This window comes from Emydura macquarii, unplaced genomic scaffold (genome assembly GCF_026122565.2).
Source record: "Emydura macquarii macquarii isolate MOO-44397 ecotype Brisbane River unplaced genomic scaffold, CSIRO-AGI_Emac_v2 contig_1451, whole genome shotgun sequence".
In the NCBI taxonomy this organism is placed as follows: Eukaryota; Metazoa; Chordata; order Testudines; family Chelidae; genus Emydura; species Emydura macquarii.
In genome coordinates this window covers 21,487,084-21,508,463 of record NW_027131588.1, presented here as the reverse complement: position 1 = coordinate 21,508,463, position 21,380 = coordinate 21,487,084, and the positions used below count along the sequence as shown (strand labels likewise).

The 21,380-nt window shown below is 47.9% G+C and overlaps 1 protein-coding gene across 1 annotated transcript in view; it reads right to left on the bottom strand.

The window, feature by feature from the left end:
• LOC137156469 (stimulated by retinoic acid gene 6 protein-like) overlaps positions 1-21,380 on the bottom strand; it is a 31,080-nt gene extending 9,700 nt beyond the window's left edge. Inside the window, exons 1-11 of the mRNA XM_067553338.1 lie at positions 21,172-21,380; positions 16,416-16,491; positions 14,781-14,881; positions 12,958-13,088; positions 11,222-11,342; positions 10,064-10,109; positions 7,487-7,615; positions 5,476-5,546; positions 4,705-4,816; positions 3,881-4,034; positions 2,129-2,204 (exon numbers count right to left, since the gene is read on the bottom strand). Coding sequence (XP_067409439.1) covers positions 2,129-2,204; positions 3,881-4,034; positions 4,705-4,816; positions 5,476-5,546; positions 7,487-7,615; positions 10,064-10,109; positions 11,222-11,342; positions 12,958-13,088; positions 14,781-14,881; positions 16,416-16,491; positions 21,172-21,191 — 1,037 coding nt within the window. The 5' untranslated portion in view covers positions 21,192-21,380. The remainder of the gene's footprint in view (positions 1-2,128; positions 2,205-3,880; positions 4,035-4,704; positions 4,817-5,475; positions 5,547-7,486; positions 7,616-10,063; positions 10,110-11,221; positions 11,343-12,957; positions 13,089-14,780; positions 14,882-16,415; positions 16,492-21,171) is intronic.

Sequence of the window (21,380 nt, the reverse complement as noted above, 5' to 3'; positions counted from 1 at the left end):
GGGCAGAGCCAGGGAGGGTCGGTGGGTGGCAGGCAGGGGGAAAGTGGCAAAGCCTATACCGCATGGAGAGAAACCTGCCTGGGAGGGGACAGGAACCTGCCCCGAGCAAAAGCCGGGTGGGCGAACGAGGACAAAAGCGCCATTGCTGCCTAGGGAAGCCATGTAGCGGGGGGAGCCAGCCCCGATCTTGACTCCTGTGTCCTGGCAGAAGCCACGGGGGAAGCCCTGCCACCACCACCACCTGGGAAGCCACTGCAGGGGGAGCTGTACCCAACCCCTGTTCCCTGGCAGAAGCCGGGGGGTGGGAACCCTGCCAGCCACCAAGCCATGTGGGTGGGAGGGAAGGAGCTGGACCCTGGCAGAAACTGGGTGGGGAGAGGAAAGCAAGAAGAAACAGGACTGGGGGAGTGAAGGACCCCAGGGCAGGAAGACCCCAGGAAGGAGGTTCGAGTGGGGGAGAGGCAAAGGGGAGGGAATGGAATGGGGCAGTGAGGGTTGGAGAGCTAGTGCAGCAGGGCAGGGTGATAGTAAAGAATAGGAGAAACCAGAGGGAGAGGGAGGGATTTGAATAAGGAGGGTAGACCAGAAAAAGGTGATCGGGGAAAGAAAGGGAGAAAAGCTGAGTGAAGGAAAAGAAATAATGGAAAAACAAAGTAGACAGTAAGTTAATCATATTGTTTACAGAAAGTTAAATGGCAAAAGATTGACACGCAGAATTACAAGCAATAGGATTTTAACTAGCATTTAGCTTGGAAAAAGATGGGGTGAAACCCTGGCCCCATTGAAGTTAATGGAAGTTTTGCTATTGACTTCAGTGGGATCACAGTTCCATGCGGCATTCGTTGAGGATGGGCATGGAGGGGAGAATGGCAGCTCTGGTTGTGATGAGTGATGGACAATGAGAGACAGAACCCAGTGTTTCTGTGGCTGGGAAGTGGGCATATACTACTTTGGGTTTGTGCTTTTTCTTTTTTCAATATTGACTGTGTGTTTGACTATGTTTATATAGAAACAACATGTTTATATATACAGCTGATGGGAACATTAAAGGGCTACAATAATAAATGACTCTAAAAAGCAATCGGATTACATGTAACAGACACACATTTAATAACTAGAATATGAAAGAAGCTTATAAATATGCTGAAATAGCCTCCCCCCAAAACTAGCAGAGCTCCACCTCAAACACACACACGTTGCCCTTAAGGTGGGAGGGGTCAGAAAGGAGTGAACAGCAGCTGGGAGGTGCTATAGGGAGTGGGGTGGGGCCTCGGGGATGGAGTGGGGGCAGGGTCTCGTTGGGGGGGCCAAGGTAGGGCACCCACCAGGAAAACCAAAACTCAGCACCTGTGCTCGGTAGGCTCAAGGTCTAAAAGAACACACACAGTTTATGGGTTGAGCGGTGTGTGTTTAAATCCTGAGAAATTTAGTTTCACCTAACTTTTGTTTGCTGGTTAAATTTAACAAGCTGCATTATCCTGAATTGTATTGGAATGTCTGGTACAACCCTGTGTTGTGTAGGGAGACACTGGCTGTCATTCAACGCCTATATTTTGTGCAGTCTCCCTTAAATAGCATCAAGTATAAATGTTCTGAGGAGTGATTTGACCCTGCCTTTATCAGCTATTTGTCTGGAATATCAGTAAATATCAATTAGCATTGAAATGTATAATGCCCTGGTTTCTTGAAAGCTGACAGCTAGACAAGGTCTGCAACCTTCCCACATGATTAGATAAAGTTGCAAGGAATTGTTGTACAGTTTGGATTAATTAACCTGATAATTAGATGAATCTGATGATTTGCTATTAACCCACTTTATTCTAATTTGACTAGTTTATGTGGTTTATTTTTAGTTGTTTAGCTTAGTTAATACATTGTATAAAATTGGAGAATTGTGTGGACTAATGTGTCTTCACCACACCTCAGGGCCTAGAACTATGTGGAGCCCAGAGTAGATAACAGAGAGACCTCCCACTGAATGGAGAATAGAGTTCAAGGGGACAATCCTGGGAGCTGTCAAGTGCCTGAGCTGAGTTAACTAGTGTCCTCAACTCCCAATAAACTCCATGGTACTTGAGGACTCTCAGAATCTCTGAGAATCAACTGATAATCTACAGTGCGTCCATACCTGTAGCAGGCTAAGATGTGAAATACGTAGCTTACACAAGTCAGGGAGGCAGCAAAGGTGGTGAAAATCCAGACACCTGGAGAAAAAGCAACCATCCTCTATTCAGAATGTTTTCTCTGCAACTTACATGACATGATTACAAAAGCATTTTAACTCAGCACACAGTTCACAGATATTTTATACACATAGAATCATAAGGTTAAAAGGGACCGCAAGAGTCATCTAGTCTAACCCCCTGCCAAGATGCAGGATTTGTTGTGTCTAAACCATCCAAGACAGATGGCTATCCAGTCTCCTTTTGAAAACCTCCAGTGTCTCTGCTTGGACACATTTCTATTTGGAACATTTTTTGCTATCAGCCCCATGTCTATACTACCCAGTTACTCAGAAATGCTTTGATCATTATGTTTAATCATTTAATTAGAGATGAGCCCAAACCAAAGCCCTGAACTAGAATTATGTATTCAAATCCAAATTTATACTGGGCAGAACGAAGAACCTGGATTCTCACATGCCGAAATGTGGAAGTGCAAGTTTTCCTAGATTGCGCTCCTAACACATAGCTCAATCTCCATGTCCATTTAGTCATTGGTTTCTTTGCTGAGACAGCCAACTGATAAAGGTAGCAATTGCAATTCATGTCAGCTGTGATGATGCTTTTTGCAACATGAAAAATTGTCCACTAGAGACTAGACTGTGTTCTCTAATTCATTTTACAAAGAACATTAGACAGCTTTCAGACTCTTAGCCACTTCCAACTTGAGCCAAATTCAAACTGGTGATTTAGAGGGAACCTCTTTTGTTATATTCCCCCTATTTGCCCTATCTTGGAGTCTTTACCTCAAAATTGAATGTCTTTCTAAAAAATGTGCTCTAATTTAGCCACACATGTACCTATTGGGCTTAATGCATGAATCACTGTGTGAAATCTCTGGCCTGTGCTCTGCAGGAGAACTCAGTGGTCTGAATTGTACCTTTCAGCCTTTAAATCTATGAAATTAAAACCAATGATTTTGGACTGCTTTACTTAATAAAAATAAAACTTTTGTCAAACACCAGCCATAACTCAATGAAGCCATCCCACCCAAATCTTTTTGCATGGCCAGTTAAGCAAAGATGTTTAAAAGAACACACAACCGTTTTTCTCCTGTTCTTTTGTCTGCCGTCCCTCCACTGTCAAACTCCAAGTTACTCAGTGTTCAACTACCAATACACTAGGCAGGAGGTAAAGTGACAATTTTGCTTCAGTACTAGGGAGTAGGGATCTACCTAGAGCTGGTCAAAAATTTTCCAGTGGAAGGTTTTTTCATCAGAAAATGTTTTGCTGAAACCAAAACTTCTCTGGGAATGAGATGATTTTGGTGAAATTTTGATTTGGAGAAAAACTAGAAAAAAAAAGCATTTTGATAGTGTTGAAATATTCCATTTCAACACTTTCAGAGTAAACTGTTTCAATTTTTCATTTTGAAATGACTTTTCATTTTGAATTTTTGAATTTATTTTTATTTAAAATGTCAGTTTTGAAATGACATTCTCCATCTCAATTGACCCAAAATGATATTTTTAAAATTTCATTTTGTGAAAAATTGTTTTTTTGTTTTCATTCCTATTTCGAACTAAAGTGTTCAAATCATGGAAAGAGTCCCAGTGACTAGAATGGACTTTGGCTCAGCCTTAAGAACCGTGAGTTCAGTTCACTTTTTAAAAAATTATCATACTCATTCCACCTTTTAAAAAATGACATGTCTGTACCTTGAGTGACATTAATAAACTCTTCCACCTTCAGGACAGTTGGTCTAAGTACTTCTGAGCTATTGACAGACTCAACAAACTCTTCAAATCTCCACTCCAACATTTTCAGCCCTTGGGAGATTTGCTTGTAAAAGTAAAACTCAATAACAATAAACTGTGGAAAAATAAATAAAAACGGCAATTTAGCGATCTTGCCACCAGCCACTTCTACAGAATAACACTACATGCCATATAATCATGCCAGCCACATTCGTCCCTGGTGTGACTCCATGGGAATCTGATCTATTACATTTGATTTTAAACACACATTGCCTTTCATATATGGTGTTTCATCTTAACCTTTAAATGGCAGCAAGTGGATGGAGACAAATTTTGTCCCTCAGAGAATGTTGTTGGAGTTAATCTTCACTGATTTAGAACCAGACATTGAGAAAGACCAGGATACCTCGAATTAAGCAAACTCTAAGTATTCACAGGGAACAACATAGTATCAATACACCCACACATGAGTATCATGTGTCTCAGGTGACATAGACATCTTTCGCAGCCTTTTCTCTCCTGCCTGCATCTCTGGCAACCTATCATGAATGAGAGAAATTCTTCCCAAACACCCATTGGCCTAGTTGGAAAGTACCCTAATCAGGGAGCCAGTTGACTGTGAATTCTGGTCTTAATGGAGCCAGTGGCTCTGTTAGATGCATAGTCAGTCCTTGTTTTAGTTGTATAGCAGTGATTTACTGGAGGGCTGTTTTTCCAATAACCTGGCTTTGAAAGCCTTACAAAGCACACAAGGGGCGTGACACATAAGTACGCAATTTACTTACAATGTACAGACAGATTAAAGCTAGCACAGAAGTGCCAATCATTCTGCTTGGGAACTGAAAGTATGGGTCCCATTCATACACCTTGCGCTGGAACCAAGATTTCTGTGCCGGCCTGTTAATGGATGAAGATGGATGAACAGAGCTGAAATGTTCAGTGATGACACAGGGACAGACGGCTGCACTGGGCATCTCAAGGCCCAAACCCCATTCTAGCATGGTTCCTTCCCTCTCCATGAAAAAAACCCACCACACCTTCCTACCCCAATCTTCCCTCCCACTGTGGATGTCTGGAGAGGCCCCACCTTTCTCCTGCCCACCCATTCTCAGCAGCCTGCCTTCCCTCCAGCATGAAGCCACTGGGGGCTCGTGCCAGGAACCTCCACACTCCCACAGCCTCTGCTGCAAGGGCAGCCTCCGCCCACCTGCTGCATGCTGGCTTGGCAGATTGGGGCACCTGACCGTGGGGTAGGTGGCTCTGAGTCTGAGGTGAAGGAGGTGGGAGACCTGTGCTGTGCTCTCTAGTGCACTGCTTATGGATGCAATTCAGAAGGGGAAGATGGGACAGGTCTATCATGATCAGGATCCTCCCCCTGCCTGTCCTCCCAGTGGCCAGAAAACCTGCCTTGTGCCTGGCTCAGCTCAAAGGAGCAGTCAGGGACAAGATGCTCATGTCAGTCAATAAGCAGCAGCACATTTAGAAGCTCCTCAGAACCAAATCTGAACTTTCTGTGGCTTGGTGTTGCTGATCTGAAATGAAGATGGCATGCTCACCGCGCTGGGGGCTTCCTGACCAGACGCTTGACATGCTGAGCCTGATGCACCTCCAGGAAATGATTTGCCTCCTGTTTAAAAAGAACAGGGATTGTCAGCCTATCAAAGAATGTTCTCCAGCCCACTAGGGAGAGACAGCAGATTCAAACATATAGGTCCAGGGTTAAGCTGTGGATGCTGCATAAGGCCAGTCTAACTGATGGAACTTGTTGCCAGGGGATGTCGTGAAGGCTGAAACTATAGCAGGGCTCGAAAAAGAATGAGATAAGTTCATGGAGGCTAGGTCCACCCAAGGCTATTAGCCAAGTTGGTCAGGGATGCCACCCCACACTCTGGACGTCCCTAGCCTCTGTTTGCCAGAAGCTGAGACTGGACGACAGGGGACGGATCACTAAATGATTGCCTGTTCTGTTTATTCCCTCTGAAGCAGCTGGCACTGACCGCTGTCGGAAGACAGGATACTAGGCTAGATGGACCATGGGTCTGACCTAGTATGGCTGTTCTTATGTTCTTAGTTATGAAGATTCCCTACTGTGATGGGGGTACATCAGGCCTTCACACTCTCCTACTGGTGACCCCACTGCTCTGCTGAACCCCACCCCAGGAAACAGTTCTCTGAGAGGAAAAGAGCAGCCCTTTGGGGAGCCAGTGAGAAGGAGGGGAGGGCTGAGGACCAACAAGAGCCAACCAAGGCCCCGCAGGCTGAAATACAAGGAGCTGCCTGCTGTCAGCAAGCCAGTTCCTTGCTGGAGCCAGAGGAGTGAGCAGGGATGCTAACTAGGCTGCAGCAAAAGGAGCCGAGTCAGGCCAGGGCAGGGCTCACTGCTGGCTATCAACTATGGCAGGAGTTCAGAAGGACCCCCTACTAATTCAGCTCCAGATGGGTGAGAAACTATTTTGTTTGTAATTGGCCCTCAGCCAGCAGTGTGCCCTTATTGCCAAGAAGGCTAATGGCATATTGGGCTGCATTAGTAGGAGCATTGCCAGCAGATGGAGGGAAGTGATTATTCCCCTCTATTCGGCATTGGTGAGGCCACATCTGGAGTATTGTGTCCAGTTCTGGGCCCTCCACTACAGGAAGGATGTGGACAAATTGGAGAGAGTCCAGTGGAGGGCAACAAAAATGATTGGGGGCTGGGCACAGGACTTATGAGGAGAGACTGAGGGAACTAGGCTTGTTTAGTCTGCAGAAGAGAAGAGTGAGGGGGGATTTGATAGCAGCCTTTAACTACCTGAAGGCGGGTTCCAGGGAGGATGAAATGGAAAGGGAAAAGGGTGTGGAAAGCCCCAACATTAACTGTTAGGAGGAACAGCCATGGAAGCAACAGCTGCCCACTGCTGCTGCCCAGACACTGGTTCACATTCACATGCCACAAGGCACTGGGAGCACGAGACAAAAGGAGTGAGGAGCCAGAAGGCTAGAAGGAAATAGTTATGAGGAAATGAAAGACAAAGGCAGGAGTAGCACAAAGCGACAAAAGCCCATTCTCCTGGGGTACTCACCCCTGTGACACTGGGTATGTCTACCCTGCCATCCTGGGATGCAGAATCCCAGCCTGCACAGAGCCCTGGGCAATGACTTGTGTGGCTAGCCAGCACTGAAGCCCATTCTACTGCGCCTTCACTGTGACTGTTACCCAAGTTAGCTATGTTAAAGCTAGGTCTACGTGAGCTGCAATCACCCTGTGACTGCAATGTAGACAAACCCTCTGTGACTGTGTCTCCCTGTGCTCTGCTCCTGGGATCTTGAGGGTCCTTCAGTGGGGGCATGGGTATGCTCTGCCATGTTTTCAGTCGGGTGGTGATTTGTAGAAAAGTGCCAAGATCTCTGGTGTGAAATCAATTATTGTTACTGCAGAGGGTGAGATTCACCCAGGTGCAGAGATGCACCAGCACACAGCCCATGCACTGGTCAAAGCTGACTTACTCCCGAAGTTCAGGGAAGGATTTTTCCAAGGAGAGGGGGAGAGAGAGGTTTATAAATTGGAAACAGTTACCCATAAATACTCACATTTGGCAGCTCCATCTTTAATCGAACCCTCAGTGCTTTCACAAACATCAGGGCAAAGCGGCCCAGTAGGAAAACCAGACAGAGCAGGGAAGGCCAATAAAATATGATCTTCTCATAGTCTCCCATCACCTGGGGAGGGAAAGCCAAAGTACAAATGTCACAGGACTCCGGGTGAGGGGAATGACTCCAAAGAGTATGGAGGGGAGAGTGAATTACAGGCACAGACGCTCTCCAGCAATGTGCAGTCGGACACCAGGGTGCCCCCTTTCAAGAGTAATGTCCCCTTAGGGGTGCCAACCCTCCAGGATTGTCCTGGAGTCTCCAGAAATTACAGATTTAGCTTTCATTAAAGATTGTCATGTGATGAAATCTCCAGGAATACGCCCAACCAAAATTAGCCACCCTATGTCCCCTGTGGGGCGAATTGCGTCTCCCCCTGCCTCGTGGCCTGTGTGTGCGTGTGGAATCGCTTTCCACAGGCTTTACAAAGCCACCACCGCCAAACCATGGCGAGACTTCAGGAGGCCTGTCCGTCTCCCTGCTTCTCTCGCTGGCGCCAGCATTTGTACAGCACTCGTCGCCATGGGAGCCGAGAGCTCAGTGCAGCCCAACATACAGGCTTTTCACCAGTCAGCGCTCGGACTGTTACCTCTGCACCCCTCTGCTGCTGCTTACTGCTGGGTTGAGACAAGAGCACCAAGGGCAAGATCTGAGAGCAAGACGCATTTGGAAATGCCAGCAGGCCCCTCTCTGCCTCTTCTGGCACCTAAAGACCTTTAAAAAAATCTAGCCTCGAGGCCCTGATCCAGCCACGCACTTAAGTACCTGTCTATTCCCACTGACTTGAACGGGCTTATATATGTGCTTGCGTGCCTTGCTGGGCCAGGAGCTAAGTCGCTGCTGCTCCCTCCACAGCCACAGGGTTTGCAGTCTAATGAGCCATGCCAGGACAAGGGAAGACAAAACAAAGGGAGAATGCGGAGCAAGGCTCACTTGTCTGGCAATGCAGGTAGCTGACCATCGGCACGGATTCCTAAGGGACGTGGTGGAATCTCCATCACTTGATGTCTTTAAATCAAGACTGGCCGGCTCTTTCCATGTCTGCTCTAGGGCAACCATGAGTTCTGAGTTTGATGCAAGTCTGACGTGGGCTAGACAGGAGGTCAGACTAGCTGATCGTAACTGCCCCTTCTAGCCTTAAAAGCTGTGAAACCGTGACATACAAGATCATGTGTTAGCTAGCAGCACAGCACACATTGTCTTGTTAGGGGAGAAAGCAGTAAGTTATTGTAGCCCTTCCGGTTTGTTTTAGTGTAAATATATTTTGAAACCTGTCTACTTGCAGTCAGCCCTGTACCATGTCTCCAGCCAGACACAAGGCTGAGGACTCTGTTGTGAGAGGGATTCTCTACTGGATGCAGCGAGACCTTGCAGTTCCCCAGCAATCCAACGTGTGAGGCTTTGCCTCACCAGTCAGGGACTGGCCTACCGACTCCATGATAGGGCCCCGGCCCTCAGAAAGAAATCCTTGTGTGTCACGCTGCAACTGGGCTCTCAGCTGTCAGTGCTGTGGTTCGGTGTCTTGCAGCTGCACTGTGCTCTCAGCCCCAGAAAGCAAGGCAGCCTGCACTCTGTGCTAGGCGCTCAAGGAAGTGGGCCAGTCCCACCAGGTGCCGGCCATGAGGCTCCATCACAGACACCAGCAGATGGATTCTGCACAACTACTTATTTCTCAATCTCTGCTACTTAGGGGGCATAGTCTGGGGAAAACAAACTCATTTCTCTGGAAAAATGGTGCTGCAGCTGGCTTTGTGTCAGGCTCTGCGCTCCGTTCACAATACTAGTGCTGTCTCAGCCATTTTCACATCATGTAGGGCTCTGTTTGCCAAGCTGTCTCACCATCTTACCCAACCACAGCAGGCAGACCGGACGGGAAGTGTGGTCAGACCTGAGTTTAAACCATCCAAGCCAGGTTTTCAACTTGAGACCTATAATGCCAGGCACATAAAATGTGCCCACCTTAATGCTAATCCTGCAATTGGATCCACGCTAACAAACCTTCACATTGGCGCAGAGCCCCACTGACGTCAACGAGGCTTCATGTGGATCAGGCCCAAGGGTGGGGACCCAAATTTGCTCAGGGAATCACCGTCATTTCCTGCACACCGTGTATTTCTGGATGTGGGGGATAATTTGACATCCGACAGCCCAAGTGCCTGTGTGGATATTTGATTTGCAGATGCAATCCCAGGAATCGGGGTGCAGTTACATGCTCATTTTTGCGCATGGCTGTACGCTTCTTCCTCTCCCTCTGTCTGGAAGCTCTGGGCATAACGGCTGTCTCAGCCGGGGACCCCATCTGTGTCATTCACTCCCCTTGGGGGCCCATCCAAGTCTCAGGCCAGAGATCTTCTGGCAAGGATGCTGAATGCATTTATTCTCTTTAGCGCTAGATTGAATTTTTGGTCGATTATTTGGTTTTCTCGTTAAATCTCTGAGGCTAACGTGCCCAAGGTGGCATTATAAACATTGGTAACATGTAAATAACATCATTAGCAGCCAGAAACATAAACTTACTTGTCCATGCGGGCACTGCCCAATGTATGTGGTGCTGACTATGAACCTGGAAAACACACTGGTGTTACTGGACTCCTCTTGCAGTAGTTACAACACATGCAATCTCACCGTGCTCACAGGATCCCCAGCCCCGAGCTTGTAATCAGACACATGCAGAACCCCTGCACCTCACCGGAGAGAGGGAGGCTATCCACCTGCACCACTCAGAGTGCAGGGTCAGGGCCCAAGGCATTCGTGAGATACTTGTGTAAAATTACCATCCGGTTTTTAAAATTTATTTATGAAATCATTTCTCTTCTTCAGGCTGACCCTGACACACTGCAATGGCTGGAAATGGCGGATGCCTTCCACATAAGGGCAGGGGGAGGTGTCATTGCCAGCTTGGGTAGACACGTCTGCTAGCACACTAAATAAGGAGATGCCTGGCAATGCAGGTGGCAGCGTAGGCTAGCTGCCCAAATGGGTACCAAGGGTCTCGGCCGGGATTGTGGTTGAGCAGTCAGCCCATCAGGCTGCTGTGGTAGGCTGCCATCACTAGCATGCTAGCGCTAGCCGAGCTCGAGGGTATGTCTACGTGAGCTGGCAATGACACCTTCAGCTGCAGTGTAGACGTATAGACCAAGCTCACTGCAACCCTCCCTGCCCAGCAAAGACGCCACACACGTGACTGTCCCTTCCCCCAAAGCACTGGATTTAATGTAAATGTAATACCCCTGAAAAGCAGCAGAGGAAAGACTGAAATCCTCTGTTTATCCACCAAATGGCCTCCCCCTTCCCCTCTTTCAGCCCTGCTCTAAAGGAGCCACCTCTAGGGATCGGAGGGGAGAGTTCAGTCTCTAAGGCCTGTACTGTTCAACTCCTGCTGCTCTGCACACACGCTGTTCTCCAGTACTGCCATGCCACCCCCACACCTCCTGCTGCTTCCAGCGTCCCCGGCACCCTCCCGCTGCTCGCAGACCACGTGTGCTAAACAGTGCTGCGGATGGAGAATAGCTGTGAGTGGCCTGGACAGGGCTCAGTTCTGCAAGGTGCTGAGCTCTCTGGCCTGGCCCAGCAAAGTACTTAACCGCCCAGTGTCCCCCTGAAGTCAGTGTTCAGGGCTTTGCAGGACTAAGGCCAGCCCTGCGGGGCTGTATCTCGGGGTAACACACGGCTTACCAAGTGGCAGTGTAGCAGAACCCCAGGACAGATCCTGGGAGTTGGAATTCCGTCGCGAGGCAGGCGAAGAAAGGGAAATAGGAAAAGCCCACTTCCGTGGCTCCTATGAGAAGCACAATGGCTGGAGAGAAAGCAAATGATGCCAGGCTGTTATTGTCAGTTCTGAAATCCTTGACTAACTGTGAACTATCGCTGGTCAATATACGCCCCGCCCCATTCTCCTCTCACTAGTTAGTGACACAGCTGGGACAGTGGGTGAATTCCCTGGGGGACTGTGGAGTTACACCTGTGTGCTAACGACACCCTGTGACCAGACGCCAGCCCCTTGTCTCCTCTTCTGGCTGAACGAGCTGCAGCTCTGTGCCCAGACAGGCACTGCCAAGGGCTCCTTGAAGCTAAGTGACCTCAGACAGAGCAGGAAGGTTGTCAGTGCTGCCAGGAAGGTGACAAAACCACAGGAAATCCTGAGAGAATGAGAAACGCCTGTGGCCATTAGATGTCTGAGCCCATCCAGGCCTTTCCCACCCACCCCTCTTTCACCCACACCCACTCAATCATCATCTTGTTTCCCACTAGGCTAAACCCCTGCCTGACGGTAGCAGTACAGCTCCTTTGGAGATCCCTGGGACTCATCTACTGGTGACCTAGACAGTGGAACCAGTTAGCGGTGGGCTGGAGAAGAGATAATAAGGGAGGAGTAGGTCGCAGAGCAGGGCACGTTGCACTAACTCGACAGACAGTCTCCAGGGCCCTGTGCCACATCTCATCATGCACACCATGCCCAGTGAGTGCAAGCTGGCTATCAGGAGATGAATAGTAGCACCTTACACCCACTTTGCTCTCGCTTGGCACTGGCTTAAATGACAACACAGGGTGCCTGGCAGGGGAGAGTCAGGCCATGAGTGTGCAAAATCAGTGTAACTTCTAGGACAAGGGGGAGAGTGGGGCAATGTAGCAGAAAAAGCAGTTAAGAGCAGGGTGTAAGATAAAGCAGCCTCCAAGGGCCTGTCCACGCTAGGGTAAAAGGTGTATTTATTAAATGTGCATACTAACACCTTTCAAAACCCTGGAGTAGACAGGGCAAATTGTGTTGTTTTAACACGTTAGCTGGATGTGTAGTAACCTCGGCTGCCCCCTAGGATTCCCCCTGACTAGTTGTGACGAAGTGGAAATATTCTTAATGTTTTCTCTGAATACTGTGTCTGTGCCTCAGTTTCCCCTATGGGTTACTCATGTATTTCAGTGATGGGACCAGGGTGTGTGATCTTAACTGGAGTTACTCAGTTTGCAAATGGCAGAGGCCACTGGAGTTGGGGACAAGAATGATCTTCTTTGGCCAAGTGACCACAGCTATATTAAACCTTTAATATGAGATATGCCCTAAAGGCAGCCTGTCCTTGCTGCGCTGATGGGGTAGGGATGAGGGTGGAGGGAAAATGCCACAGTGGCCTCAAGCTACCAGCTCTTCTTGATGCTCTGATCCAGAGCACCCTAACGCTTTCCAGACCTACACCCTTACTTCATTCCCAGGCTTGACCAAGGCCACATGCCCAGCAGCATTACTGCATGAGGAAGCCACCAGGCCTTGCAGGAGAGCCCAGGCTGCCATGCGAAGGTAACCCCTTGGCCCTTCCCCGGGTTTAAGGATGCGCCAAGTGCCAGACTGAAGTGCTAGAGAAGGAAAAGATGGAGGAATAACCCCGTCTCTAGCCTTGTTTACGTGATCTGCACCGTACCTTGGGCCCACTGGGGCGCTTGTAGTGGCAGGTAACCTTCTGAAAACAGGAACATAACTTTATTGGCTGTAGCTCCAAATGCAAAACCGAATGACCATCGGTTGCTGAATGTCCCAACAAAATCCAAGGGCCTGTGAACAAAGAGCAATTCCTACTGCTGAATCCAAGGCTCCCACTCTGCCCTGCTCCTTGGCCTTGATTTAACTGCAATCATCAACAATCACGCTTCTGGTTCCCTTGCCCTCTTTCTAAAAGCTGTGATCTAGCTCAGCCAGAAGTGATGGGACTGATACGGGAATCACTGGGTGATGTTCCATGGCCTATGTTATACAGGAGGGCAGATGTGCCATGATTAGCATCAGTGTCCCTTACTGTGGGAGATGGGCAGGCCCTCACGGCCATATGTCCCTGTGTACTGCAAAGATTACCTGGGAATCCTGAGCCCCAGCCAAACCTCCACCCATGGCACAGTGCCATATTTACTGACAATAAGAAAATGGCACCTGAATGATCCGTACAGCGATCCTCATAAAGCATGACTTTGGGGGGATCAGTCTCATCATGGCTGTGCATATGGGGCAGTGAGAGGAAAAACACCCCCTGCCGTACATCCCAGGGCCCTGCTGCTCCTCTCTGCCATGGTCTGGACACCTGTATGTACTCTGAAACCCAAAGGACTTAATGGGTTGCCTTTGGTTCATTTTTTCCAGGTGAGAACATCAGGCCCACAGTGTCATGCTGCTCTGGGCAGCAGTAACCATGCCTTGGCAGACATCTGCACCCTTCTGTGGGATGATTTAAACATTTCAGTGTGTTCTTTGGCATCCTTGTGCCAAATGGGAACACACAGGAGTTGGCTTGGCCTCGCTGAAGCTCACTTGCTGCAAATAGCTGGGCCCTCTCGTAAAGAGGTTGCCATGTGTGTAGTAGTTCAGTGCTTCACACCTTCCCCTTCCCGGAGTGTTCATAGCCAGACTCCACTGCTCGCTGCCCCACGTTTTCTCCTTAACTGGGTGGTGCTATCTATTCCATTTACAGCCAGGCAGCCCCCTCATGGAGTAGATTTCTGCAGACTGGAACCCTGTCTACACAAGGGAATTCAAGGGGACTATGGAGATCAGTTATCTAATAAGACACCAAAAGGATGGGAGCAGCTTGTGGGAAATGTGCTTATCAAAACGCCCTATGCAGCTGTGGGTTAGCAAATCCCTTCCTGCAGAGAGGTTTGTGAGGACCCATGGTGAGGTTTTGTCTATCACTGCATGGCTGCTCAGAGATGGGAGAGGACACCAGGAGCCCCACCCTCATCTTCCACAGGGGCCTGTGTTCCAGCAGGATGAGCTTTCTGCAGCGCTAGAAGTGACTTCAGCCTTTCCAGAAATGGCCCAATGACCAGTAGAGACAGCCGGGCAAGTCGGAGTGCATTCCCCTCTCTGCACAGTGGAGAGGCATTGGGCCTGATTCAGAAACAAAGGGCCTGAGTCTCCTGGGGTAAATCAGGTGTCAGTGAAGAGGGGATCAAGCCCATAATGTTGATATTATGGCAGATGGATAAATACAGAGCAGCTGAATTATTGATTAAAGCAGCCTTCTTGTTACTGATGAAACCCAGCAGAGAGACCTGGACATGCTAAGGGACTGCAGAGGCCTTTCCTCTCCAAACTTAGCTCCCTGAATTAAAAGCTTATCATCATTTCATGCTCCTCCCACATCCCACCTCTCCAGAGCACAGCAGCCTGCTATAAGAATTCAGGGGCACGTAGGGCAGCCATGTCTTTGGAAATGGCCAGGACCAGCAGTAACAAGGTTGTGCTCCGACTCACATCACAACTCCAAAGCGGCCATCGAGGAGATGCCATTTTTCATCTATCTGCCTCCTGTTCACTCTTCTTTCAAGGAAGGACAGCACCAAAATGATGGCAAACTACACGGAAAGGAGAATAGCTGTGAGAGGGATGTGTATGAGCCACTGACTAAGAAAGAACCCAGCCTACTAGGACCATAGCGATGGGAAAGATGCCCTAAATCATAGACTCCATGGCACTGGCACTGCATAACAGAGCCCCTTCCTGCTATCAGATGTTCTATTGATAGTATCGCATGGTGCCAGTAAAGGCTAACCAGGCTCCCTTGGTTTCCTTCCCCCGCTTAAGAGCAGGCCTTTCCCTCGCCTGGCTGTGACTTGTCCCCCACTTGGGTTGATAACAATCTGACTTTGATTTCTCTCCCCAGCCTCTCCCTTGAGGGATGATTCTTCTACCCAACTGCAGCAGGACATTGACATGCTCCTTAAGAGACTCCCATCCAGCCCTCTGCACAGCCCTAGTGCAGGGAGCCAGATCCCAAGGTGATGTAAGTGGATGTGATTTAAATCTCCTACTAAGCCCTCTTAAGATGTAAGTTATTGACAGAGAGTCACCAGGCCCACCCACCGAGAGCAATTCCAGGCCCCAGTGCAGAACGGTCAATGGTCCCCCTAGAAAGGGAGGGCTGAGGTCTGAGTGGGCTTCCACTGGAAGTTTTTACTTAATTATTACGCGCCATGCAGGTTCCCATGCAGCTGAGGAGGCGGTATCTGCTACTCAGCTTCCCGGGTCCCTTGGACTCCCCAGGGAGATCGCTGATGAACCCAGGAAGCTGAGTAGCAGATTCCACCGCCTCAGTTGCACAGGAACCTGCATGGCGCATAATAAATAAGCTCAGCTCAGGGGAGGGGTGGTGAGCGTGAGCAGCAAGGGCCTCAAGGGAAGGGAGTGTGGAGGAGAGGAGGATATGTATCTATCCTCCCATCTGCCTCAGCCCTTTTAAATTGCCGGGCCCCTGGGCAATTGCCCCTCTTCCCCACCCCGTTGGCGGGCCTGAGAGTCACCCCCTCACTCAGCCTAAACAGCACCTCATTCTGAGAACACACCCACAAAAACCTGGCCCTCTGACTCAATCAGACTCACCTTGAACTTGGGCCCAAGGAGTGGCGTGAGTATGAAAAGCCGAGATCCTTTGGGCTCCAACAAAGATGCAGAGGATTCTGCCCACCCAGGATGACCCCGCATGTCTGCAGACATGACTGAATCAGTTCCCCTAAGGCAATAGACTATAAAGTACCAAAATAAGCTACTCTATAAAAGTAAACAGGTTAAGTAAATCCACACAGAACCCACATACAATTTGTGTGTGTACATAAGGTCTTAGAGTATATTTAAAATCAATGAGGGAACACTGAAATTTCACCCATGTATGTTTGTAGCTATTTGGATGACTTGTTTCCCATTTAAATTTGGTGTAAGTGTTTGCAGTTTCCTGCCGGCACTTTGCAGCATTTCAGTGTCTAGCTTGTTTCTCAGTTGAGAGCTGTGATTGCAGAAGGGAATCGATCCCTTATTGCACATGATTAAGATACATTAAACAATAGTTCTATTGAGCATGGCAGCTCTAGGCTGCTGGTGACTTGATTTACTTACCGATGGAATAAGGGAGTAATGCAGAACCAGCTCCATGTCTATTGAACTGTCACAAGTGACATTTGTATGCCAGCCCCTGAGACACGAGAGCAGATAATAAACATATTAGTTTAGCACATACAAACCCCTCTCCTGTTGCATACTCTCTGAATAGCATACCTTTGATTGTGAGTGTGTAGAAAATAACTCCATGTGCACATGCAAGAAAGTCCAAACTTTTGGGTTGTTTTTTATAGTTCAGATACTAACACAGCTATGAGATAGCCAGCTGGAAGATAATGCTGGATTCTGACATGCAAAGAGGCAACCACAATCCCCAGTTTGCTTTAGAGTTCCCATATTCAGTATGGGTAAAATCAATTCCTTTTACATCTGGAATAGAGTTTGCTAAGTCCATTTGTGTAACCATGGGTATGTCTTGTCCTCTCAGGCTTATCAGCATGGGACTAGCAGCTAAGGTTGAGTTCTGTTTTGCACTTAAAGTATTCCACTTCTTTGTTTTGTATGAAAAAAATCTAGTATATTCTCCCATCTACATACGGTTCATTAGTTGTGTGTGTCGATTGCCATGTTGAGTATCTTTGATATGACAGTAGATATTGGCCTGTTATGTACTAAAACCTCACACTCAAATTTTCAAACTTGGGCTCCTAAGGGTAGGTTCCTAAATCCACAGTGAGCTGCACAAACAAAAATGGCCTGAGGTGCTAAGCAGCTGCAGCTCCCATTGATGTCTATGGGAGTTAAAGGGTGGCAAGCACCCCCTAAAACAGAGTTCCTCAAACTGTGGGGCATGCCCCATTGGGGGGGGGGGGTGCATCCGTGCCTGGGCCAGCCCCCACGGGGAGCGGGGAGGGAGCACCACCCAGCCCCAATCAGCCCCGAGCTCTGCTCCAGGCTCAGCCACAGCCTCGGCCCCCATCCCTCTGCCTGGCTATGGCCTCGGCCCCTGGTCTCGTCGCCAGGCCTCCGGTTCAGCCTTGGCACCCACCCCCAGTCACAGTCTCATCACCCAGCCCTGACCTCAGCCCCCAGCCTCGACGCCCAGCCTCAATGCCTGGTTGTGGCACTTGGCTGCGGCCTCGGCTCCTGTCCCTGGTTTCGGCACCCAGCCCCCACCAAGGCTGCCCAGCTACCACAGTCCCCCGGGCCCCGCTCCAAGACTCAGCCCCCCGGCCTCAACCGCAGCCCTCCAGCTCCCAGCCACAGCCCCAACCGTGGCCTCTGTCCCAGCTCCAGCTGGGGATGGGGTAAGGGGCATGAACAGGGGTAAAGGGGGGCATGGGGTAAAAATGTTGGGGCCCACTGCCCTAAAATCATAATGCCCCTTCATTTAGGTGTGTAAATATGGATTTAGATGCCTACTGGTAGGCATCCAAGTTTGGAAATTTCCTAGATCTCTTCTCCAAATCAGAAATAGAACAGACTAGACGGCCACGAGCTACGTACGGCTCTGCACTCCATGCTTCTTTGTTTGTCATTAGCATTTTAACCATTGGCTTTTAACATTCTTCTGAATCCATATTATGTCTAACAATGATTTTTCCTGCCCAGGCAATTCCTTAGGAGCACTCTCACACTCCTTGGGAGCCCTGTCTAACCCGAATAATGTAGGTAGGTTTGTGCCTCTGCCTTCCTGACAGCACAGTTGCACCAGTTTGACTTCTTTGCATGTTCCTGCTCTTTTTAATTGTGCGGCTCCCCTGAGATCCAGTCACAGGCCCCGATCATGCTGTGGGGATCCACATGCGGAAGGCATCCCCCATATGTGGTTCTCCTCCTGCCCATGTAGAAGTGTGGCTGGGCTGACTCCATGATGTTTCACCCCTTATAGGGTGGAGATCAGTGGCTGGGAGGAGCAGGAGAATGCTGAGAGGACGTGAGGATGGATGCGCATCAGAATGGCCACTGGTCCATCTAGCCCAGTATCCTGTTTTCCAACAATGGCCAATGCCAGGTGCTTCAGAGAAAATGAACAGAACAGGCCAATTATCAAGTGATCCATCCCCTGGCATCCACTCCCAGCTTCTGACAATCAGAGACTTAGGGACACTCCTGACCATCTTGGCTAATAGCCATTGATGGACCTATCCTCCATGAACTTATATAATTCTTTTTTGAACCTTGTTATACTTTTGGCCTTCACAACATCCCCTGGCAATGAGTTCCACAGGTTGACTGTGCATTGTGTGAAGTAGTACTTTCTTTTGTTTGTTTTAAACCTACTGCCTATTAATTTCATTGGGTGACCCCTTGTTCTTGTGGTATGTGAAAGGATAAACAACACTTCCTTATTCACTTTCTCCACACCAGTCAAGATTTTATAGACCTCTGTCATATCTCCCCTTAATCATCTCTTTTCCAAGCTGAAAAGTCCCATTCTTTTTAATCTCTCCTCATATGGAAGCTGTTCCATGCCCTTAATCTTTTTGTTGCCCTTCTCTGTACTTTTTCCAAGTCTAATATATCTTTTTGGAGATGGGTTGACCAGCACTGCATGCAGTATTCAAGGTGTGGGCGTACTATGGATTTATATAGTGACATCATGATTTTTATTATATTATCTCTCTCTTTCCTAATAGTTCCTAACATTCTGTTAGCTTTTGTGACTACCATTGCACATTGAACAGATGTTTTCAGAGAGCTATCCACAGTGACTCTAAGATCTTTCTTGAGTGGTAAAAGCTAATTTAGACCCCATCATTTTGTATGTATAGTTAGGATTATGTTTTCCAATGTGCATGACTTTGCATTTATCAACACTGAATTTCATCTGTCATTTTGTTGCTCAGTCACCCAATTTTGTGAGATCCTTTTGTAACTCTTCACAATCTGTTTTGGACTTAACTATCTTCAGTAATTTTGCATTGTCTGCAAACTTTGCTACCTTATTGTTTACCCCATTTTCCAGATCATTTATGAATATGTTGCTCAGCACTGGTCCCAGTACAGATCCTTGGTGGACCCTGCTATTTATCTCTTTCCACTGTGAAAACTGACCATTTATTCCTACTCTTTGTTTCCTGTCTTTTAACCAATTATTGATCCAGGAGAGGACATTCCCTCTTATTCCACCACTACTTACTTTGCTTAAGAGACTTTGGTGACGGACCTTGTCAAAGGCTTTCTGAAAGTCCAAGAATGCTATATACACTGGATCACCCTGGTCCATATGCTTGTTGACCCTCTCAAAGATTGGAGAGGCATGATTTCCCTTTACAAAAACCATGTTGATTCTTCTCCAACAAATCATATACATCTATGTGTCTGATAATTCTGTTCTTCACTATCATTTCAACTAATTTGCTTAGTACTGAAGTTAGGCTTACCGGCCTGTAATTGCTGGGATTGCCTCTGGAGTTTTTTTTAAAAATTGGCGTCTTCAGAAAACACTGGGCTTGCACCATACACTGGAGTCCATTGTATAGTACCATATATCATCATCAGTAAACAACAGATGGAAAACTTCCCCCTCTAGTTAAACATCAGCACAGTGCAATCAAGAGAAAGGCAAAGGTCCTGCCTAGGGAATTCTAATCTTTTAAACTGCTCAACGGTATCTGGCACTTTGTGTTTGATTTCGTGATTGGCCTTTACAGCAACACTTCCTTCTGGTGTTCATCTTAGCCTGTATCGCTTTACAGTCAGAGGCAGAAAGTGTAATACTGACCTTCTAAATCCCTAAGCGCTTACCCCAGGGGACAGGCTAGCTGGGGGACCTAGTACATCATCTACTCAAATGGGAATTTAATTCTGCTTTTAGAGAGACAGTGGACTGAGACTTTGTTGGAAAAAGAGGATAGGTTGGCAAATGAAGAGAATGTCCTTTGATTTCTTTCATCATGCAAACAGCTTGTAATATTCCTATATGTGCTTTTTTTCTCTTGATTAGGACTGTTACTGAGACAGAAATATATAGTTTGTACTGGATGCTCTTTTGTGATGGGTGTTCAAAAATTTCACGAACTGTCTGTTCTAGAACAGTATCAATTCTTTTGCTGTGTAGTCATTTTTCACTGTTTTTATAGCACCATGGGATAATTTTCATGCATAACTATTTATTTGCCAGTTTATTATCCGATGTACTGATTTTGCATGAGTTTCACAATTATTGCAAAACCAAGGCAAATAAAACCTACCAATAACAGTAACACATTTACTGAAAAAATATGCAGAAGAAAGAATGTTTTTCCACAGAGCGTGATGGCGTTTATGAGACCAGGGCTCTCAACTGGAATGCTGGTAGAAATGATTAACAGGCCCCTGCTTGTGTCCATGTGGGAGGGATTTAGCTGAGAGTGCGTTTTGCAGCAGAACCCAGATACAGCAAGAAGCAGTGTTTGACACTTGCTGTTGTAATGGAGCCAGTGCCAGTGAGTGTTTTGCCTCCATTGTTCACACTGGGCACTGATTCTCTTCTTGCACAGGACACATCAGGACTGACTCATGGAAGCCAATACTGGGTAAAAGCAGCACAAACTCAGAATTGGATCCACTGCTATGTATCTTATTTTGTTCCTTACTGTACTTGTGGTTTAATTTAATTTAGTTCCTCATTAATCGAGGTCTCAATAGCGCAGTAGCCAGTGACACAAACAGAAAAAGAGAATAGATTCTGCTGACCTCACACCTCTTGTTTTCACCAAGTGTTGAAATTACAGTACCAAATCTGACCTCCATGGATCCAGGAGCTGGGCACCTGCACTTTAAACCCCCAGAGCAAGCCCATCTTCCCAGCTTTACTGATTACACTTACCACGCCTCTGCAGAGAGCATCTTGGCTGTTCAGCAGAGAGCTCCAGGAGGGGCTAGTGCCGTGTGCTGCTGGGTGCAGATCTGAGCAATAACTCAGCAGCGGTGTCAGAGATCTCAGAACAGAGCGGGCACTTGGGGGACACTCTTCCTGGCTGCTCTGCTGCAGTCTTCTCAGCCTGCACATGACACAATAGGCAACTTGTAGCACTC